The sequence below is a fragment of the Marmota flaviventris genome, chromosome 2 (assembly GCF_047511675.1).
Source record: "Marmota flaviventris isolate mMarFla1 chromosome 2, mMarFla1.hap1, whole genome shotgun sequence".
NCBI classification, from domain to species: domain Eukaryota; kingdom Metazoa; phylum Chordata; class Mammalia; order Rodentia; family Sciuridae; genus Marmota; species Marmota flaviventris.
This window is the reverse complement of record NC_092499.1, coordinates 1,974,197-1,996,187: the sequence shown is the minus strand read 5'-3', so window position 1 is coordinate 1,996,187 and position 21,991 is coordinate 1,974,197. Positions and strand designations below refer to the sequence as shown.

The 21,991-nt window shown below is 63.1% G+C and overlaps 1 protein-coding gene across 2 annotated transcripts; it reads right to left on the bottom strand.

Annotated features, from left to right (window-relative positions):
* Positions 1-847: 847 nt before the first annotated feature.
* Positions 848-21,933, bottom strand: Akt1 (AKT serine/threonine kinase 1). Of its 2 annotated transcripts, XM_071607468.1 has the most exons (14): positions 21,842-21,933; positions 19,350-19,490; positions 8,479-8,607; positions 6,179-6,290; positions 5,690-5,837; positions 5,247-5,378; positions 5,106-5,171; positions 4,388-4,456; positions 4,029-4,154; positions 3,833-3,961; positions 3,512-3,726; positions 3,143-3,230; positions 1,963-2,065; positions 848-1,735 (listed from the first exon to the last, which is right to left on the bottom strand). In XM_071607468.1, the coding sequence occupies exons 2-14, from the start codon at positions 19,393-19,395 to the stop codon at positions 1,656-1,658; spliced, it is 1,443 nt and encodes a 480-aa protein (XP_071463569.1). In that variant the 5' UTR covers positions 19,396-19,490; positions 21,842-21,933; the 3' UTR covers positions 848-1,655. The 2 variants fall into 2 exon arrangements, with proteins under 2 accessions (XP_071463569.1, XP_027802379.1); XM_027946578.2 differs by lacking the exons at positions 19,350-19,490; positions 21,842-21,933 and adding an exon at positions 9,220-9,321.
* Positions 21,934-21,991: the final 58 nt, after the last annotated feature.

The window sequence follows — 21,991 nt, the reverse complement described above, 5'->3', positions numbered from 1 at the left end:
CCGGCCCTCCAGATGCAGTGTCCTCCCGCAGAGTAGCTGAGTTCTTACTGGTGTGGCTTGAAACTCAGCCTGGTGGAACCAGACCCTGGACCACCCAGAGAACTTGGGCTGCTCCAGACATGGCTCTGTTTGGCTACCAGAGGTCCACACTGTCACCCCCATCCCACCCCCAGTGAAGGTGGAACAGCCAGCCCTTCTCAGAGAGGGGCCAGCTGCCATCCCTGCACACCCACCAGCCTTGGGCTCTGCTTGTGCGCATCTGCAGGGAGTCCAGGCCATTAGCCATGAAAAAGCTGAGGCTGCAGGGCCCTGTGGGCCCCTGCCTGTCCCTAAGAGCCACTCCTGGCCTTGTTGAGGGTGCAGTTCTGCCAGGTGTCCAGCAGGTGGCACCAACAGCATATCGGTCCAGCTGCTTGGACTCCATTGGTTCTTGGTGCTCTAGCTGTGCCCCTCCCCCTGCAGCCTTTCCTGGCTCTGTCCTCTATCAGGCTGCTCTTAGGGGCTTCCTGGAGCCTTCTTGCACTGTGGCCCAGGTCATCACTGCAACCTGCTCCATCCTCTCTGGGAGTCCTGCTCTTTCTAGCTGCTCTGCCTGACAAACAGCAGCAGGAGCTGGCAGGCAGCCTGGACAGCCTTTGGGGGAGAGGGTTGGGTACAGGGGAGCAGGAACAGTGCTGGTGCCCAGCAGCATCTTCCCTTGGAGTCTCAGGACAGTCGCTGGGCCTCTAGCCAAGTCCTTGCACCCCTGAACTCACTGGGCTGTGAGGAAAGGGCTCCTGCTGAGCCTGGAGTGCCAGCTTCCCTAGGCCACGAGCCCCACCCAGCCCCAGCAGAGCCAGCCACAAACTTGAAAAGCAATTTTTATTGAAGAGTTTGGAGGGAAAGTATCATAATAGTAAAAATGCTAAAGTTGACTGTTGTAAAAAACGGCGTGGTACAGCAGCGGGCGCCGTCTGGCCAGGGGCAGGAGGGCCAGGACACGGCCTGGAGTAAAGCATCTGGAAGGACAAGTGCTAAGAGACCATCTGAGTGGAGGCCATGACCCGAGGGGAGGGGGCTTTCCTGTCACTAAGATGAACCCCCGAGTGCCTCCACACAGCAGAATAGACAGCAACAATTGAAACTCGCTCCCCTGCCCTGTCAGGCCCACCCCCCAGCCCCGTGTGGGGCCAGCTCCAAGGACCTCCTCAGAGGCACAGTCCTTGGGCTAGGGGCTGCCATGTGCCTTCCTGAGGGAATGAAGGTGCTCCCGGTGCCCCCAGACCGGGGCAGGGGCCTGGTCCTTAAAGGCAGGTGATAGCCGAGAGGGATGGCGGCAGACAGGGCAGTGGCCAGACCCACAGGCCCACATTGCAGGGGGCTGCAGAAGTCCTTAACGTTCTCCTAGGGAATTTAATGTTCTGAGGGCCAAGGCCATATCTGGAGAACAAATCGGATGAAATAAATTAAGAAAAACTGCAGAAGAGTTTTCCTTTTGACCTGGCGGGGAGGCAGGATGCCATCCACAGCAGGAATATCCTCCCACCCGTGGAGGCTGGCATAGCTCCTCCCCAATGCGTCTGAAAATGAGACCATCAGATACAGATCGTCCACATGAGGCTCCTGGGTCCAGGACATCTCGCAGCACAGGGCTGCCAAGGCCCTCCTGGCGGCCCTCAGGCTGTGCCACTGGCCGAGTAGGAGAACTGGGGGAAGTGTGGCCTGCGCTCGCTGTCCACGCACTCCATGTTGTCATCTGCGGGGCCACAAAGATGGCTCAGATCCAATGCTACCCATCATGCAGCAGGGCCCCCACCCACAAGCCATGAGCCTGGCCCTCAGAATGCCAATTCCCTGCCCTGGTCACTACCAGCCTTCAAGAGGAACTGGATCTTAAAGCATCTGAAGCCAATAAAGCCAGACACTGCTGCCCCAGGCAGAGGCAGTGCCCAGTCTGCCCTGGAGAGAGCGGCTCTCCCTCACCTTGGTCAGGCGGTGTGATGGTGATCATCTGCGCCGTGAACTCCTCATCAAAATACCTGGTATCCGTCTCTGATGTGACCTGGGGCTTGAAGGGTGGGCTGAGCTGCAGTGGGGGACAGGAAAGACAGGTTAGAGGCCTCCCTCCATTCCCCAGCAAACCCCACCTCAGGAGGAGCTGGACCCTCCCAGCGCCTGAGCTCCCCCAGGCAGCACTGCCATCCTGAGAAGGGCACAGCTCTGGGAGGGGTGCTTCCGGGAACCCCAACAGTAAGGGGAGGGACACTCCTGTTCCCTCCCTGGCTGTCATTTACTCAGGTTTTCTTAAGAATGGGGACGGAAAGGGTCTAAAGCAGACTGGGCCAGGGCACCGGGTGAGCCTGCCTGCCTCTTTCTGCCCAGGGAGCACACAGCATTCAGCTGGGCAAGAACACAGCTGGGAGAGGACCTCCAGTGGCCCCAGGGTCACAGGCAGGCACTGTCCTTAGTCACCTTACGACAGGACTACCCCTAGAGGACTCGTGTGGTTTTGGGTCAGGGCTGGGCAGAAGGTGTCAGGAAGCTGGGCAAGAGCAAGGGACCCTGTGTTGCAGGGAGGACTGAGGCATGGGCCCAACCCATCAGCCACATGTGAACTGTGATGGGCATTCAACAAGGGTGTGCTCAGTGACAGGACCCATGTAGTACAGCCCTTCTGCCTGCTGGTGGACTCCACACTGCTGGTAGAGCCGGTGCTGTTCCCCACACTCAAGGGGGCATAGCTCTCCTAGCAGCAGCAGGGCCTGAGGTCGAACCCTGGAGGAACCGGTAGCGAGCAGGGGGTGCCACCTCAGCCAGCCCCCACCCGTGCAGTGCTGGGGAGGGGTCCTGGTACTGGCACCAGACGCAGTGCAGGCGAGGCACAGGATGTGTGCAGCTCCTCTGGGGGAGGAGGAAGGGCTGGACCAGCTTCCAGGAGGACGGCTGCTGTATCAGACCCTCTGAGTGCAGGCCACAGAGGGGCATGGACAAAGCTCCTGGTCGCCGGGCCTCGGCAGGCCCAGTGGCGAGTGTGCCAATCAGCCACGCACTACCCTGTGCGTGAGGGAAGGGTGTGCGCCCAGGCGGCTGTGCGCATGTGCAGAAGTGAGCATGCTCGCAGCGGAGGAGCCAGTCGTGACTGGGTGCATGGGGAGCTTGGCACCTTCTTCTCATACACATCCTGCCACACGATGCTGGCAAAGAAGCGGTGCTGCATGATCTCCTTGGCATCCTCGGAGCCCCCGCCGAGCCTGCAGGGAGACAAGCAAGAGGCTCAGGCCACGCTCAGCTGGGCAGCACCTCTGTGGTGGGACCCCTCTGAACATCTGTAGGAAGCCCCGCAGTTAGAGCTGCAGCAGGTTGAGGACCGCCCCCCAGCCCGGGCCTGCCCCGCCCCTCTGCCCGGGCCTGCCCCCCCTGAGGACGCTGAGCGCAGGCCACAGATGAGCACTGTCCCACACTGTTGGGCACAGCTCTAGGCACACCTGGGGCGGGGCCAGAAGCAAAGCTGTAGCCAGGCTGGCGCCCTCACCTCTGCTTGGGGTCCTTCTTCAGCAGTCCGGAGAGCAGGGACTTGGCCTCCGGGCCCAGCGTGCGAGGGAAGCGGATCTCCTCCATCAGTATGAGCTCAAACAACTTCTCGTGGTCCTGGTTGTAGAAGGGCAGGCGGCCGCACAGCATCTCGTACATGACCACGCCCAGCCCCCACCAGTCCACGGCCCGGCCATAGTCATTGTCCTCCAGCACCTGAACAGGGGCTCAGTGTCACAGCGTGCCGGGACACCGGAGAGGAGGGGCAAGAGGGTGGGGTGCTCAGTGCCATGGTACACACATGACGTGTGGGGACACCCACCTCAGGGGCCAGGTACTCGGGTGTCCCACAGAAGGTCTTCATGGTGGCGCCGTCCTTAATGCCCTCCTTGCACAGCCCGAAGTCTGTGATCTTGATGTGCCCGTCCTTGTCCAGCATGAGGTTCTCCAGCTGTGCAGGGAGGCCCTGGTCATTGACGCCAAGCCCCACCCCTGGCTCCCGCCAGCCCGCGGCGCACCTTGAGGTCGCGGTACACGACGTTCTTCTCGGAGTGCAGGTAGTCCAGGGCCGACACGATCTCTGCGCCGTAGAAACGAGCCCGGTCCTCGGAGAACACACGCTCGCGGGACAGGTGGAAGAAGAGCTGCGGGAGGGGAGCCTAAGGGGCGGCAGGAGGCTCCGCCCCACCCCGGCAGGGGAGGGGTCACCTCAGCAGGCAGCTACTACCCCCAAACACCACAGCGCTGGAGCAGGACGGCTGAGGCCCCCAGAGGGACAAGCGCCACCCACGAAGCTGTCCCACTGTGAAGCTGGGCACCTCAGGCAGCAAAGCCATCCGTCCACCCACCCGTTGCCCAGCACTTCACCCAGCCCTACCTCTCCCCCATTGGCGTACTCCATGACGAAGCAGAGGCGGTCGTGGGTCTGGAAGGAATACTTCAAGGCCTGCAATGGAGCACAGCTGGAGCCAGGGCCTGACACAGGCCACCAGGCTGGCCCCAGGCAGCCAAGAGGCACAGGGCCTGTTTTAAAGACGAGCAATATGGGGTCTGGGTTCAAGTCCAAGGGAAAATTAGGGTCTCAAGTGGATAGTGCACCAGGCTCTGGGGCCATCAGAATCAGGTAAGAAGCTGAGCGTTGGCTTGGGGCTTCTGGCCCTAGGCTCCCAGCTGCCAGGGCTACCTTCCCATCTGTGCCCACAGCAGCCTCGTCCAAAGGGAAGGCCCACTAATGACCAATGCTGAGCCTCCCTCAGAAATATTACAGGCCCCTGGTCATGTGCCACTCCTGGGCCAGCTCCCCAGGGCAGGGGTACACCCAGCCTGCACCTCAACAGAGGTCTGCAGAGAGGCAGGGTGTGGGGTGCTTGGGGCCCAGGGCCTTAGCAGGGTGGAAGACCAAGGTCACCTGCTTTGCCTTCCGTGGACACTGAGCCAGCAAGCACTGCCCAGGCCCATACCAGGTGCCCTCTCACCCAACCTTCCGCTGGCCACATGTGAAGCCCTTGGGTGTGCCTGGAAGACAGGACAGCAGCCCCGTGCTAGTGTCTTCCTGCCCTGCCCCTCCCTGCCTAGGCAGGACGGCGCCCACTCACTGTGAGGAAGGGGTGCCTGGAGTTCTGCAGGACGCGGTTCTCAGTGAGTGTGTGGGCCACCTCGTCCTGAAAGGCAAGGCCAGGTGAGCACCCAGGCCACCCTGTCCCCTGTCCCTGCCCCATATGCTGCCCACCCCATACCTTGGCCACGATGACCTCCTTCTTCAGGATCTTCATAGCGTAGTAGCGGCCTGTGGCCTTCTCCTTCACCAGGATCACCTTCCCAAAGGTGCCCTTGCCCAGTAGCTTCAGGTACTCAAACTCATTCATGGTCTGTGGCAGTGGGCAGAGCCTGCTCAGCACCCTGCTCAGCACCACCAGCCCCGGGGGCAGAACCATCTGCTGGACAGTGTACAAGGTGGTGGGGTCTGTATCACCTCTGGCAGGCTAGGTGTGGATTGGGGCCCCACCCTCACACCTGTGGGCCTGTGGGCCTGTGGGACAAGTGGAAGGCCAGTGCTCACAGCAGAACTGGGCAACACCCCAGGCCCTCTGGCCACTGTCCTGACTTCACTTCCAACACAAGGGGATGTCCAGGGAGGGAGCAAGGCCTCCTGTCAGCAGAGGCAGGAGCTGGGCCTCACCACGCGGTGCTTGGGCTTGACCAGGGACACCTCCATCTCCTCTGCTCCCGAGTTATCACTGGGTGAGCCCGAACGGAAGTCCATCATCTCTTCCTCTTGCCTCTTGAGTCCATCAGCCACGGTCTGGATGGCTGTTGTCCACTCCTCCCTGCAGGGGCTCAAGTGAGGCTCTGGGCACCAGCAGGGACTCCACCATGCATCACCCACAGCCAGCTGGCAGTTCCAGTTCAGGCGGCTGTCTGACCCCAGGCAGAGCCCTGAGGGGCTACCTGGCCTAGACTGCACACATTCCAGGACACTGAGGTCCAACCCCAGCAGGATAGCATCCCCTCCCACCCTGTGTTCATTTCCAGCCTCAGTTTCCCCACCCATACCCTACAGGCCTGGGCTAGTTTGCAAAATGGCCTCTGAGGAGGGCCAACCCAGGCATCCATCTCCAACCCTGGAGGCCACCTTCTGCAGCCAGGCCCTTGCCCGCACCCTACATACCGCTCCTCAGGCGTCTCCACATGGAAGGTGCGTTCGATGACCGTAGTCCACTGCAGGCAGCGGATGATGAAGGTGTTGGGCCTGGGCCGCTCTGTCTTCATCAACTGGCATTCTGGGTGGGCAGGGAGCATCTGTCTGCACTTGACCTCCCTACAGTGCTGCCACAGGGACTAGGGCCCTATTCCAGCTGGGACACTCTACTCTGGAGCTGCAAGGCACCCTGAGAGGGTGTCCGGGGCTATGAAGTCAGCCCCACACCATCGCCCCTCCCCAGTGCTTCCTGTGGTCTCTGAGCCCCAACTAGTGCCAGAGCCCTGAGGAGGGCAATGGAGGTGCATGGAGATGGGGGCCACAGCCGCCCTTCCTACCCGGTGCAGGGATCTCTTGCTGTTTTCCCAGCCACAGCTAGAGCACCTGCAGAATATGCTCATCTGCAGCACACACACCTGGAGCAGTTCACACCTGGTGCGCACACACCTGGAGCATGCACACCTGCCATGGCTGGATTGTGGGGGACACACCAGGCCCTGAGGGGTATGAGTGCTATGAGCAGAGAGGGTGTCTCAGCAGGACTCTGCGGGCAGGAGGGGCTGAGGGGCCAGCCCAGGGGCCTCCCGCATTCCATCGTCTGGGCCCTGGCAACGCAAGGGGCTGGCTGGCTCCACTGAGTGAGCAAGGGGCCGCCTGCCAGGCCTGGGGGCTGGGAAGGGGCTTGGGGCCCAGCCTTGGGGAAGGACCTGATCAGCCCGGTGGGAAACCTGCCTGGGCCCTGTCATCTGGGCACATGGTCTCCCGCTCATTCCCAGAAAGCCTGTCAGTGGGAGGCAGTGCCCAGAGCTGGGGTCTCGCCCCATCACACCAGATCCCATCCTCAGAGAAGCTCCTGGACGGGGGCTACAGCACAGCCGCCCACTCCATGCTCTGCTGCTTCGCAGGCCCCAGAGGCTGGCACCGTCCTCTGTGTGCCACCTCCAGAGCCCCTCTCCTCTTCCCTGCCCTCAGCCAGGGCTGCCTCCCGACAGCAAGGCCCTGCTTTGGGTGCTTTGGGAACCCAGGGAATATGGCCTCCTCCCCACCCCACAGAGGGGAACCAGGGAGAGCTTGCGGGGACCCTACTAGGGGATGGGGGGTCTGCTTCCTGGGTCTCTTCCCGTATGGATGTCCCCCACCACTGCAGGGCCAGCAGCTTGAGGAACCAGGAAAAAGGAAATCAGGGCTCAGAGAAATCTGATCCTGAAAAGGCCCCCACAGGAGGCCCCTCGACCAGGAGCCCCACAGGGCAAGGCCTCTGCTCCCTGATGAGGAGCCTCATCTGATGGCAGGGCTGCTGACGTCCTCCCCTCAGCCCAGCGCCAGGCACAAGGAGGGGCTGGTGAGGAGCAGGTGGGGGTCCTTCCCCATCCAGCCTGGGGATGGCAACCTGTACATCTCCTCCTCCAAGGCCCCAGAACCCCGGGGACAAGCAGGGTGGAGGGGTTAGAGGACCCAGGATCCCAGGAGGGTGAGCGGAGCCACCTGGTGTGAAGGGTGACATGAGCAAGGGACCAGGGGTAGAACCCAGCTCTGGGGCATCGCACTGCACATCCAGATGCAGCGCGAGACGGATCCCAGAGGCCTGCCTTGAGCCCACTGCTCCAGATGTCCCACAGCTGATCCCTCACCACCCACACAGTCACACCTGCATGCCTGGCCAGCACCCTGGGCCAGCCCCTGGGAAGACTGGGCCACAGGGTGGCCCCATGGGAAGCAGACCAGACCTGGAGGTACACCTGCCCCAGCATCTCAATCACTCTGGCTCGTGTGGGCTGGAACCTGCAGATGCCTCCAGCAGACAGCCTGGAACAGCCTTGCCACCTTCACCCATCAGGAGGGTGGGACACAAGCTAGGAAGGCACAACAGGCCCCACAGGCCAGGGCTCAGGGGGTAAGGGAGGTGGTGCTCTCTCTCTGTGCCCTCCCCACCAGGGGGTATCCCACTGGGTGCCCCTGGCTGCTCTGTTAAGCCCCAACCAGAGGAAGGCCCAGTCTCCCCAGAGGCCAGGCTCTGTCCACAGGTGAGACCCCTCGTCCTTCCAAGCAAGAGCACCAGGGCTGGGAAGTAGTTTGGATGGCCCGGGCCCAGTCAGCATTGGCCGCTCAGCAGTCCTACAGAGGTGACAGGAGCCAGCTCTGCTAGGCCTCTTCCCAGGGACGACACAGAGGCCAAAAGAGGGCCTTGGCAGAGAGTTTGGTGGGCACAGAAAGCTCTAGCCCTGCTCAGCCACCTCATTCCAACCCAAGGTGGCCAGGGGGACACTTACGTGCCACAGAGAAGTTATTGAGGGGGGACTCCCTCTGGTCAACATCCTGGGGCCGCTCCTTGTAGCCGATGAAGGTTCCGTCATTCTTGAGGAGGAAGTATCGTGGCCGCCAAGTCTTGATGTACTCCCCTGTGGGACAGGGCTGTGAGGGGCTATGTCAACCCCCTCCTGGCCCCACCCCACAGGACATGTGCATGGGCAGCAGGCTGGGGTGGGCTGCTGGTGACAGTGCTGGGTCCATGGGGAGGCAGGCTTGCTGGCGTTTCAGGGCCAGGGCACCCAGACTCGGGGAGTAGCACTGATGGGGAAATGGGGAGGGGCCAGAGGGCACGCAGGGTCTGGCAGATGGCAGCCACAGGTGACAATGGCATGTGTGGCTGCCTACCACAGCCAGAACCTGGTGTCTGGAGGGGAGAGGACGAGCACCACGCTCCTGGCAGAAGTTGATCTCTCTGCCAGAGTCAGCCAGAGGGACAGAGCTGCCGACTGGGGGCATGGAGTGCACCTCGGCACCGTCCATTGAACCAGACCCAGGAGGCACCCAGAGCTGGACACCGTGGGCATCAGGACCCAGGCTGGGACTGCCCTGGGTCAACCAGGTGCACAGGAACATCCACCTCAAGTTTTGCAACATCAGCCGTAAGCAGGCGTTCACACGTAGGAACCAGAGCAGATGTCCTCTGTGAGCTCACAGTGACTGTCATTTTTCATACTGACACCCGGAAAAAATGTTTCATTTACATTTTGCCGAGCAAGGAGTCTGAAGAGCAACGGGGAGCTCACTAATGAGGCGACTTCTTCATCTGCAGGGACACTGGGCAGAGGGCAGAGGAGCCGGCCCGTGGGGCAGGGTCCTCCTGCCACACAGAGCTCTGGACGAGGGCACCTGGAGGGACGTGGGGGACAAGCAATGGCTCTGTCACCAGGCCATCTACCACTGGGTCCAGCAGGGTGAGGCCTAGGTGCTTAGGCCCCCAATGCACGGCATAGTTGCTATGGCCAGGCACCCAGGGGACCAGGCTCCAGCCCATGGAGATCATCTCCTGGGGTGTATGGGTCACAGAGGGCCAGGCAAAGGTGCTGCCCCTCTCCCCACATCCCTGAGGGTCCTGGCCAGCCTGCCTTCTCTATCCAAGGCACACTGCATCCTGGTGTTCCAGGTGGGAGCACTGTCCTCCTGGTGCTGTAGGTTGGGACCCTCTGAGAGCCACTTCCTTCCTGCATAGAAGCCTGTACCCCCTTGAGGCCACCCACCTGCCAGGTGCAGGCTGAAGGAACTCTGGGTACAGTGCACCCCCTGGGCTCCCCCTCCCTCTGGCTCCCACTACGCAGACACTGCAGCCAGACGCTCCACAAGCAATGCAGAGGCCTGGCCTCATTCTGCATGGCCTGAAGTGGGAGTGCCTGTCATGGGAGTGGCCCCTCGCCAGCCCCAGAGTGGCCAGAGCCCACTCTCAGGCCACACCCCCAGCCCAAGGAACCTGTCCTCAGCACTTAGGAAGGGGCAGGGAGGAGCTCTCCGAGATGCTGTGCAGAGCTCACGTGTGGGAAGGTACCTCCAAGGGAAGGAAAGATGTCACCCGCTTTTTGCTGGCCTACAGCTCACGTGGCCGCAGGGCAACTGCCAACCCAGCTCCAACACCCCTGGCCCTGGATCCCATGGCCACTTGGGGCCTTGCCTAATAGCCAATGCCAACGCTGGAGAATGGGGTCTGAAACCCCAGCAACTGGCCTCCCCCAGCACAAACCCCGGGCCAGCTCTGCCTAGGTCAGCGCACCCCACCTGCAGCTCCTCCAGGAGACCGTCCCTGTGGCCTCAGGGCCTGGGAGGTGCAGCAGCCAGCAGAGACTCCAGAGATCAGACAGAGCTGGCTGGGGGGCTGCATGCCCACCCCATCCTGCCCCCTCACCCCCCACGTGTGCCCACCCGCCAGCGCCAGTCTGGAGCTGTCGGCCCCTGATGGAGTGCCTTCCATCTCGCCAGCTGCCGCTCCCCAGGACGCTAACTGAGCAGAGAGGCTGATGAGCACCGCACCCGCTCGCCCCGGAAATCCATCTTGATCCCACCACCACGGCCCCCCTGTGTGCCCCGCACGGCCCCCAGCACCACCCGGCACTCAGTGCGCCCGCCTGGCTCCCAGCCCTGACCCAGATCTGTCTCCTCCCAGTTCGTGCTCTACAGTCCCAGCCCCCATGGCCCCTGAGCACCCTAGGACGGGAGGTTCTAGGAGCCAGACCTAGGGAGATCTCAGGAGGGACTCGGTATCCTCCCCTTCCCAGCTTTCAAGGCCCTGGGCCCAGGAGACCCAGGTGAGCAGAGGGACAAGGACAGGACCTAAGCAGGCCTTTGCCTGCAGCAGCCTGGCACGCAGGAAAACCCTCCGGAGGGGAGCAGGGCCCTGGGGCCAAGGCTCCAGGACACACACAGCTCTTTCTTCACCCCACCTCATGTCCAGCCGGGCCGTCACTCAGGGTGTCCACCAAGCCAGCTGCAGCATGGGCCACGGCCTGCATGTTAATGTGTTCAGCCCAGACAGAAGGCTAGGCCAGCAGCCGGCTCAGACAACAGCACTCACTCCAGGGCTGAGTGGCACAAGATGGACAGGTGGAGGACATGGCTGCCCTGTCCCCTGTGGTCACAGGATGCCTGTGGGGCAGCACTTGCCCACCCCTGGGTCTCTAGTGCCAGATCCAGGCCTCTCTCCACCAGTCTCACCAAGCTCCACACACCAACAGGAAGAGACTGACTCAAAGGGGCCACCCTTCTTCTTTAGTGTCACCAGAGGTACGGGCACTCACCCTGGCTGCCAGGCTCCAGACCCCATCACAGCTGCTGAATGTCTTGCACTTGGGTGGGAGTCCAGCCTGGAGGGACTGTGCCAGCCAGTGTCCTCCTCTCCCTGAACAGCCCACAGGGCAGCAGAAGGACAAGGTCCCCCAGCGAGCCCATGTTCCAGACAGATGTAAGGGAGTGATAAGCTGCAAGGCCAAGACTGCCCCTCAGGCTGTCACCCCTAGACAGGGTCCCTACTGCTCTGCACAACCAGGGCCTTCTCCTGCTCTCCACATGGTGGACGGCAAATCACAGCAAACCCCCAGGCCCCGGGGCACCCCCAACAACACCCCGGAGCTCAGCTGGGACCCACAGTCCATGCCGGGTGCAGCCCAGCCTGGGCCTCAGCCCAGCACTGCAGCAGTTCCACTTCCCGTGGGCAGTCAGTCAGGACCCTATGCCTGCTGTGAGGACATGGTGGCCCATGCCCATCCCCACTCCAATGCTAGGACTCCTGGGCAGGGCAGAGGCAAGACCTCAACCAGCCTCCAGGATTCCCTAGAGCCTTCCCTGGAGGCAGAAGAGCCAAGGAGGGGAGGGGACCCCTGCTGTGCCCACCCCCAAGACCGGGTCCTGTCAGGCCCAGAGAAAGAATACACATAGCCAGCAGAAGTCCATACCCGCCATGGCCCGTGTACAACTTGGGGATCCAGGCACAAGGAGTTGGATACAGGGCAGGCAGTGTCCCCCATCCTCTTGCAGCCCCTAGGTCCCTCAGTATCCCTAAGGGTCAGCCCCTTCTATGCTGAAGGCTGAGGTTCTGGCAGGCCAGCCTCTCCAGGAAGTCTCCTCACCCAACCTCCCACAACCCAAGTGCTACCATCAGGGCCACAAGGCCAGTGCTTGGGGAGAAGACAGGCCAAGGCCTGCCCTCTCCACGCTGGGCCACGGGTCCTGGGGCACCCACAGCCCAGGCCCCACCTGGGCCCTCCTGAGTTGCTGTGACTCTTGACCCTCCAAGCCACGCCACCAGGCCGCCAGGTCCTGAGCTCCATGAACATCCTCTGAAAGTCCCCAGTTCTCGGGAAACTGCTGGATAAACACTTTGCCACAGCGGCGGTGACAGGCGGCAGCTGGCAGGGGGCCAGGCGGCACCGAGCTGTTTCTCCACAGCAAAGTGAGCCCCAGCAGGCCTGGGGAGCAGGCGCCAGCTGACAGCGGGACCGCACGGTCCCCTGCCGCAGACACATCCATCGCCCACCGACAGCTGCCAGGCGCCCATTTACCTTCTCCAGCACACTGAGCAGACGGCCCTGCCGACAGCAGCCCACGGGCTATGTGTCCAGCCCTCGCTGCCTGCTGGGTGGGCAGTGGGCAGCACGGGTCATCTCCAAGGCCCAATGTACCAGGCCCCTGCCTGGGTCAGAGTCCCACTGCTCCTTATCCCAGCAGGGTCCACAGGCAGGTGGACCCTGTGACCACGAGCCAGAGAAGGAAGGGAAGAGGCCACGTGATCAAGGCCACAGACTCGGCCTGGTACAGCCCAGCCAAGGGCACACGAGCTGCTCCCTGGATGAGCCCTTCTAAAGACGGCACTTGGGGTCTGAATAGGGATGGGGCACAAGCATCCTTGGTCAAAGAGGTGTCCAGCCCCTGCCCAGCAGAGGCTGATGCTACACAGATCCTGGCTGCACCTTTCTCCAGCCGGAGATCCTGCCCCACTCTCCCAGAAAGCCCAGCTGGGTGGCAGGGGTCATTGTGTCCACTAGCTCTCTACAGAAACCAAGACTCAGAGGGACCCTCAATGTCACAGACATGAGCCAGGTGCAGTGGTGCACGCCTGCAATCCCAGCAGCTCAGGAGGATGGGGCAGGAAGATCACGTGTTCAAAGCCAGTGCCAGCAGCTTAGCAAGGCCCCAAGCAACTCAGGGAGTCCCCGTCTCCAAATAAAATATAAAACAAGAGCTGGGGATGGGGCTCAGTGGTTAAGTGCCTCTGGGTTCAATCCCTAGTACCAAAAAAAAAAAAAAGGCAGATATGACCAAAGCCCCAGGTCCTGCTGGGACACACCCTGAGCTCCTCACAGGTCTCTGGTCTTCACGCAGGCTGGCAACAATGCACACACAGGTGGGAGAGGGGAGGGCGGGTCTGGCACCATCACCCACTCTTGCCAAGGTATGGCTGAAGCACGGGGCCTCTCAGCTCCTCTGGCCACTCCAGGGCAGCACTGCGGGGCCTGTCCTCCAGGCCCTATCCCCCAAACTGCGGCCCCCAAACCTCCGGCTGAGCTGCAGCAGAATGCACACCAGGTCCCACCCACCCAGCCCTTCTCCCACAGACCCCACATCCTCCAGGACACTGCACAACACCCACCCCTTGGCAGAAAGGGGCCATATTGGACCCCTATAGGACACAGCTGGTTCTTGTCCCCCAGATCATCCCACTCAGCAGTGTCCACGGCCTCTGCACTCAGCAGGCAGCCCTGCCCCATGCCCACCACCTGGCTTCAGGTCACCCCCACCTGGCAGCCCAACACCTGCCTGTCTCTGGCTACCCTACTTACTCAGCTGCAGCCCACTGACCAGGTGCCACCCACTCTGCTCTGGCCAAGCCATCCCTGCCTGCAGTCTGTGTCAGAACCCACACACTGGGGCCTCCTGCCACCCATTCTACCTGCCTCCCCACCTAAGGGTGGCACAGCAGGGGCAGTTCACTCAGCCCACGCGAAGGGGCCCGTGAAGGAATATGCTCTGGAGGGGCGGGGAGGACAGGGGACTGCTCCTGTCCTGCTCCAGGAGGGGGCTCCTGCCCCAGCCAGTCCCGGCCTGGACCCCCACACAGCACCAGGCCCAGGGGCTCCGGTCCAGGGCCTGCAGGCCCCGCACGTAGCCCAGATGGGCCCAAGCAAGAGAGGTAATGAGGTTCCCAGTAGGACAGAGGACAAGGAGCCAGGATGGGGTGAGCAAGCAGAGCCACCCTGTGGGGGACAGGGAGCTCAGGAGGAGGAGTGGAGAGGAAGCCTGGGAGCCACCTCCTCCCAACCCTGACAAAGCTATGGGAGGCCTGAGCAGGGGCTGGGCCTGCAGGGGAGGCAAGGGGAGGGGACGTGACCCTAGAGCTCTTCACCAGCAGGTCACCCCCAAGCCCCACCCCCCTCAATGACAATGTCTCTAAGACACAGACTTATTATTACTTCCCAGGGTTAAAGTTCCCCAAGGCAGGGAGACAGAGGGGCCACACAAGCCTGAGTGGGGACAAGTGCTCCAGTAGGCAGGGTCATCCTGGCCGGGGCCTGGGGCCAGCTCTGGGCTGGGGGAGCCTCTGGGTGGGGTGTGCCAAGTGGGCACAGCAGTGGCCTTATGGCTGTGGGGCAGTCCTGGGCAGCGGGCAGCAGTCCCACTCCTGTTGCAGGAGGGCCCAAAGCTGGGCACTGGCCCTGGGCCTCGCCTGGTGTTCCGGGGAGGGGTGAGTGCCCTGCCAAGCCCCTCCCTGCGGCGTTTCTAAGAGCCCCCACTGAGGCCTTGATGAGAGGGGGTGGCCAGTCACCTGGGGGCTGTCCCACCACACTTCTGCCCCTGTGCAGGCCTAGTGTCCCTCCTGCCAGTGCTCTCCATGCCGCCCTACAGGGTGGACAGCAGAGCAGGTCAGGAGGTGGCCCCAGGGCCCTGCTCCTACTCACACCATCCTTCCCTGTGACCCCCACCATAGAGTGTGGCCCCCTACAGGACACCCCTGCCCAAAGAGGACAGGCAACCGGGCAGCAGAAGCAAGAGCACTCCCCACTCAGAGCCACCAGGCTCATCGGCCCCAGGGCCAGGCTGGGCCATTGGTGAGTGACCCCACGCCCCCAGCGTGAGGCTGCCCAGCTTCCTCTTTTGTTGTTTGTGTTGAAGGGTGAGCGCAACACATTCACCAAGCAGGAAACGGCCCCCCACCAGCCAAGCCAAGGCTACCGCCATCGGCCAAGCACCAGGTCACCAGGCCCGTCCCCTGGGCTCAAGGGCTGGCACACGTGGCCCGCCCTCTCCCTGCACACCTACACATCTCTCCCAGGCTGTCCCCATGGCCAGCACATGTCCTCCTTAAGGGGGACACTTGGTGCTCACTGGTCAGGCCAAGGGCCTAGCAGGGCCCCCAGGGAGCACCTATGGCCAACCCACACCTGACCCCAGGGAAGCTGGCAGCACTGCTCCCAGGTTCAGGGGCCTCTGGGGGGCTCCCCTCAGTGGTTCTGCAGAGCAACCCCCACCTCTGCACCAAGCAGTTGACCTGCAACCCTTGCTGTGCACGCTGACACGGGTCAACTGGCCCCACAGGCTACCTTCCACTCATGTCCGCTCAGCAAAGCTGCGGCCTCCCAGGAGAAAGGGAGCTGGGCTGTATCCTCAGGGTGCAGACCCCTGCCCACACAAGGACCCTGGAACTAGCTGACAGCATGGCCGGGGCCACAGCTGGGTATGCACGGGGGTCTGTGTCACTGAAGTGGACCACTCTGCACCCCAGAGCCCCCCACAGGGACAGCCTGTGCCAGGACCTCAAGACTGAACCAGAGTGGGTAGGAGGGAGACAATACCCAGGAGGCCCTCAGGGCCAGAGCCAGGCCTCAGTATCCCCACTATGCCTGAAGGGGTCTGGGTCAGGGGGAAGGTCCATTCCAGGATGGGGCAGCCTGGCCCCAGGCAGAGGCCCAGCTTCCAGGTGTTAAGTTAAACGGAGGCCAGGTACATGCCTGCAGTCCAGCTACGCAGGAGGCTGAGGCAGGAGGATGGCAAGTCCCAGGCCAGCCTGGGCAACTTAGCAGCAAGACCCTGTCTCAAAATAAAAATTAAAAAGGGTTGCGAGGGGCTGGGGATGTGGCTCAAGCGGTAGCGCGCTCGGCTGGCAGGCGTGCGGCCCGGGTTCGATCCTCAGCACCACATACAAACAAAGATGTTGTGTCCGCCGAAAACTAAAAAATAAATATTGAAAAAAAATTCTCTCTCTCTCTCTCAAAAAAAAAAAAAAAGGGTCGCGAATGTAGCTTAGCGGTAGGTAAAGCACTGCTGGGCGCAGGCTCAGGACCACACACACAAGAGGGAAACCCAGAAAGTCCAAATGAGGTCGCAGCAGGCCTCCTGCACACACCCAGGCACACACACCTTGAAGACCCACTCAGGCGACCACGTCTGGGAGAGGGGACAGGCTGGTTCCCTCCACCTCTACTCCATGGCCTCAGGCTGCTTCCTCTGCTGGGCCCTGCTGGCCCCTGGGAGACTGGGAGGTGCCCACCGGTCAGCACACACTTCTACTTCTAGAGTTCATCCTGACCCAGCCTCCTGGCCACCCTCCCCTCCCTCTCCTCATCCGGCCACCTGCCGTGAGTCAGGGACACTGAAGACAAGCATGGCCAGGAGGACGACAGTGGGGTCTTTGGCTGGAGGCTTGACCAGAGCGGCTGTCCACAGGGCAGGGTGGAGTGGGACCTGTCAGCACTGGGGCAAGGGGACCAAGGTGGCCCAGGCTTTGAGGGGACCACACTCCAAAAGCAGTGGCGCAGCCGGCCTGTTGCACAGCACAGAGCTCTCCACTTGGAGGCTGAAAACTGGGTGCCCTGGGCCAAGCCCAGCCACCTGCAACCTGCCCCAGGGTGGCTCCTAAATGCCTGCTCCCAGGAGCTCACCTGAGGCAGACCTCTGGAAACGGGAAGCGGGCAGCACTGATCGGCCTGGCCACCCCAGCCTCCTCCACAACCCACCTGGGGCTGCCTGGTTGGGCCACCTCCCCACGAGCTCTGGCCCTCAGCAGCTTGCGTCCATGATCCCGGGATGGCTCCCTGTTAGACACATGGGGACGTGGAGGCCCAGGGGTGCCTGGACAGCTGCAAGTCTGTCAGCAGCTCTGGCTCTGGTGTGGGTGATTCCGGCAGGCATGTTCTGAAAGCCGCCTGGGGCCACTCCACAGAGAGAGGTGCCCACCACCCCAGTGGCAAGAGAAAGAGCCTGGGCCTGGTCTGCAGACATGGCCGTCTGGCCCCTCATTTGTGGTAGGACACGCATCCACTCTCATCCCCACACCTACACAGCCCCAGCAGGCACGGTCACCCTACATGGGGCCAGCCCAGGTGGCCATGGTGGGCTGTGCCTTGGGACTTGGGCTGAGAACCAGTGTATTCCAGGTCCCCGATGCAGGGGAGGCCAGCAGAGAGGCAGGCCCAGGCCCACCCTGGACAGGTCACTCCCAGGTACAAAGACAAGTGGCCAGGGCATCAGAGGCTGGAGGGCCTGGAGGACATCTGTGTCGCCCCCCCCTCCCACTGGGAGGTCCAGGGCATTGCAGGGCAGTCCAAGCAAGGGCCCTGGGCCAGAGCAGAACTCAGAGGGACCATGCAGGAAGGTGTGCAGTCCACCTCCCATGCCCGGCCACCCTGCTAGAGCCCATGCCCCTGGGCTGGGGCTAGAGGAAGACGAGTGGGGCTGGGGACAGGACCCTCTCCCCTGGTGTGGCTGGCACCAGGCAGCAGGGCCTGGAGGCTGCTGAGACTGCCTGGACGGCAACCCCCACTTAAAAGGTCCCCCCTCCATCCCACCAGGGCAGGGCGTCACAAGCAGGGGGACCCCCACAGACCACGAGCCCCCTGCACCAGGTCTCTACCCCACCCATTCCCACTGTGTAAATGGGGAAGCCAAGGCCCGAGGTGCTGGAAGTGCACAGAGCAGCCCCATGGGGTCTCTCAGATGCCCCCTGAGGCCCGCTTGCCCCCCCCCCAGGCCCCTTCCGAAGGTACAACCAGAGTGGTAACCTGGTCACCAGGAGCCCAGGCCTCAGAAGTGCTCCTACCCAAGTCTGGCTGGCTGCCACAGGCCCTGTGTGACTGGGGCCAGGCACCTCCTGGGTTGGCCCTAAATCTAACAGTCACTCAACAAGCATTCACCAAGGAAGCAGACTGTTTGGGGCACAGAAAAGGGTCAGGGGTCAGGGCTATGAGATGAGACAAAGGGTGAGATGTGGCTGAAGGGCCTGGGAGAGTAGGCAATGGCTCCATGGACCCAGGCCCAGCAACACTGACCAACCGAGCTCCAGCACACAGCTGACCACACCCTCAATCCCCACCTCAAGCCCTGGGCCCTGGCACCTCCCAGCCACCCTGCAGCCTCCTCCAGTAGCTCCCAGACCTGCCCTGCTGGGGAGCTCCCCTACGTCCCCCAGAACCCTGCCTCACGATGCCCACTTCCACCACGACTCCCTGTCTGGGGGGCCTGGGGCTGCCTCCTCCCCTCAAGACACGGGGTTCATCTGCTGGAGGTGGAGTGTGAGGAGTGGTGAGCTGCTGGCACGGATCGCCAGAACTTCCCGGGGAGCAGGTTTGCAGGAAGAGGAAGTCAGAAGGGGGCAGGCTAATGCCCGCCCTGGTACAATAGGGAGTGGCTTGCCCAGGACCCCTGGATGTGAAGCCCACCCCCAGCAGGACAGAGGGGAGAACAGCGGGAAGGCGAGGGCTGCACTCAGGTCCTGTTCCCCTGCTCCTTGCTGGGCCCCTTGGGCAGCGCCCTTCCCCTGGGCTGCAGGGCCGCAGGAGTGGGAAGGCGGGGGGCGGCCAGCTCTGCAGCTCCAACACAAACAGGCCCCAGTCGGCCAGGGCCCTGGGTGGAGCAGAACCCCCTCCCCGGAGTCCAGGCCTCAGGTGGGCAACAGGCCAAGCCCAGCAGCCTGCCCTGCCCTGCCCTCAGGAGCCCTTGGGCAGTGCCTCAGGCTGCCAGCGTGCCAGGCCTGGAACTGCTGGGTCCTCGCTGCCTTCCAGGAAAGCCAGGAGGAAGGCTGCAGCGGCCTGGCGTGCCCCGCCCACCAGGCCCTGCCAGGCAGGGGCCCGAACAGCAGGCCCTGCACAGGGCCTCCCCCCCCACTCAGGAGGCCCACAAGGCTGTGACCTCCACACTGTGGAGGGGTGCTGGGCCCAGGAGCCTCAGGAAAGCGGCCCCTCCTCCCAGCTGGCCTGGCACAAGCACCCACACCTGAAGGAAGCCCACAGGCCGGCGGCCCCACTGGCTCCAGGACCCCAGGTGGACCAGGGCTCACTCCCTGGCCCTGCCCCCCAGGGCCAGCCTGAGGGCAGGCACTGACCTCGTTTGTGTAGCCACCCCTCTTTCACGATGGCCACGTCGTTCATGGTGTCCGTGGCCCCCGCTGGCCGGGGCGGCCCAAGGGTGCAGACACGCTCCTCCAGCAGGCTCCCTCTGGGCTCTGGCGGCCTAGCTGCAGCCTCTGGAAGAAGCCAACAGAGAGTGTGTGAGGGCCGTCTGCTGGGGGCGCCCCCCAAGCTCTCAGAGAGCCCCGTGGCCACGCTCCTCGCCATCTCAGCCAGGGTCTGCCTTCCCTGTGGCCCCTCCCGGCTCCCAGCCCCCATCCTCACCCACCCTCCTCTGCCAGCCTGCCTAAACCCCACAACACCAGGCCAGGCAGAAGCCCACGCCACTGGACACTGCTCCCCAAACCCATGTGCTCAGAGCAGCTGCCACGCTCACCTCCCAGGTCTAGGTGCAAACCACTTCCACCCCAGAAAGCCCTCTGGGGTATCCCAGCCTCCTCTACCTGCTGCACCAGCTGAGAGAACACCTCCTCCAGGCAGCCCTCTGCCCTTTCACCAACCCTGATGAAAGGGTGACCCTCTCTGCTCTCCCTGTCCAGGTCATTTCCAGTCACAGGTTGAGATCCCCAGGGCAGGGCCCCGGGGCTCCTCCCTCCTGCTCCCACCACTGGGAAAGCAGAAATTCAAACAAGAAGGCAGGGCCAGGAGAGCAGAGGCTGAGCCCTCCAGGGTGAGACTGAAAACCTCCCCAGGCCCCTCCTAAACCACAGAGCCCCTGCCACTCTGAATCTGGTTCATTCATTCAGCCAACATGTACCAGGCATCTCTGGTTTTGCCAGGCCCCGCACTGGGGCTTGGGGACAAAGAGATGTTCAGATGGTCCTGTTAGTAAGGAGCACCCAGAGCAGGGTGGTTTCAGACCCATAATTACAGCATTCAGGAGGCCAGGGACCGGGAGGAGGGACATTGAACAAGCCCCTGCCCTGCAGTGGCCTACCAGCCAGCCATCACCAAAGTACACTTTGCCCATTGATCCCACAGGGCCCTCTCCACAGCTCCCAAGCTGGAAGAACTCCTAGGCATCCCTCAAAGCCCAGTTCCCACGTCGCCAACTCTGCGCATCCTGGAAAAGAGTGCTCGGACACTCTGCCTGCCAGCAGCCTTCCAGGAGGGCACTCTAAAGACAGGCTCAGGAGAGGCCCCTGAGGACCACTGTGCGATGGATCCCAACACAGCAGCCCAGACACTGCCACAGGCCACCTCTCTGGCCTCCTGAGGTACAGGATAGGCACCCCCTGAGAGTCACTTTGCCTTAATTGTCTTAAACTAACTTGACACAGCAGGAAGGCCCTGCTGCCTGTGTCAAATGTCCCAACAGGGAAGACCACGCCTGGCCCTGAGGAACTCTGAGGAACTCCAGGTGCTCAGCAGGTCCTGCGGGAGTGTCAGGAAGCAGGACTAGAGGGCTAGGCCCAGCAAGGGCCCACAGGGGGATCTCTGGGCGTGGCCTGCAGGCAGAGCTGGACTGGAAAACTCCGATGTCCCCCACCCCACGCGCCAGGCCTGAGGCCTGCTACTGACAGTCAGACAGCTGTCCAGAGATGTATGTAAAAATATATCCATGCACACAGCAGTGTCCACACCAAATCAGAGGCACGGCCTCCGCAGGGACCCTGCCTCTGGGCTCTGTGGCACGCGCCTCACCATGAGGGCCTATTGTTGCTATTATTACTGAAGTCACAGCATTTATAGAAACACAAGGCTCTGAAGAGCTCCCTCCCAGGACAGGTCTGTGAGTGGCATGTTAGGCTGGGGCCCCATCAACATGCCCCGCCCTTCACTTGGGTGAGGGGCTCTGCAGGCAAGACTGGCCCTCTGCAACCAGGCCATGGGGGCCCAGGAATGGACAGGGCGTGGGGATCTGGCCACAGAGCACAGGCCTTAGTCCACCCAGCTTACCATGGCCCAAATCAGGAATCAGTCCCAGGGGACAAGTCCACCAGCTGGCCCAGGAGCCCAAATCCCCGGGGCAAGCCCCAGTGGCTCCAGGCCTCCAGAACCCACCCAGGGCAGGAAGCAGTTCCGGGCCCAGAGGGCCAGCAGTCCTTTGTGGGCTAACCTGGGCACCCTGCCCCCACAGACAACTTTTTGTCCACGGGGAACGAGGTCTCCCTCCCAGGTCCTCCCCAGGCTTGCAGGCCGCCCGGGCGAGCCTTCTCCCGGCCCCCAACCACCCTTTCTGCCGCCGCCTCCTGGGCCCCCGCGCCCCGAAGCGCTCCTCTCCCGGCGCGGGCCCCTCGCGGCGGCGCGGCTGCCAAGGTCAAGGGGCGGCCTGGCGGGCGGACGGCACCCCGCGCCCCGCGCAGGCCTCCAGCGCGGCCGGCCTGCGCCCCGCGCCTCGCGCCCCACGCCCAGGCCGCCGCTCGGCCACTTCCTGCTCGGCCGCCGCGGCCCGCCCGCGCCGCGGCCCTGCCGGGAACAAAGCGGCCCCGCCGCGGGGCAGATCGGGAGCGGCGCGGGCACTCACCGGGCCGCCGCGTGCGGGCGAGCGGGGCCTAGCCGGGCCGCGGCCTCCGGCGCCCGCCGCTCCGCATCCCGCGGGCCGGCGCTGGGCGGGGCCGGCTGGGGCCGCGGCGGGGCGGGCGCTGCTGGCCGGGCCTCGCGAGGCGCCGCGGTG

What these genes read in the sequence shown, in the direction of transcription:
- Akt1 (XM_071607468.1), bottom strand. Translation starts at nt 19,395, where the DNA reads ATGAACGACGTGGCCATCGTGAAAGAGGGGTGGCTACACAAACGAG. An exon ending in AGGAGGTCATCGTGGCCAAG is followed by an intron (nt 5,172 to 5,246) that starts GTATGGGGTGGG and finishes CTTGCCTTTCAG; the next exon opens with GACGAGGTGGCCCACACACT. An exon ending in TCGTGTACCGCGACCTCAAG is followed by an intron (nt 3,962 to 4,028) that starts GTGCGCCGCGGG and finishes CTCCCTGCACAG; the next exon opens with CTGGAGAACCTCATGCTGGA.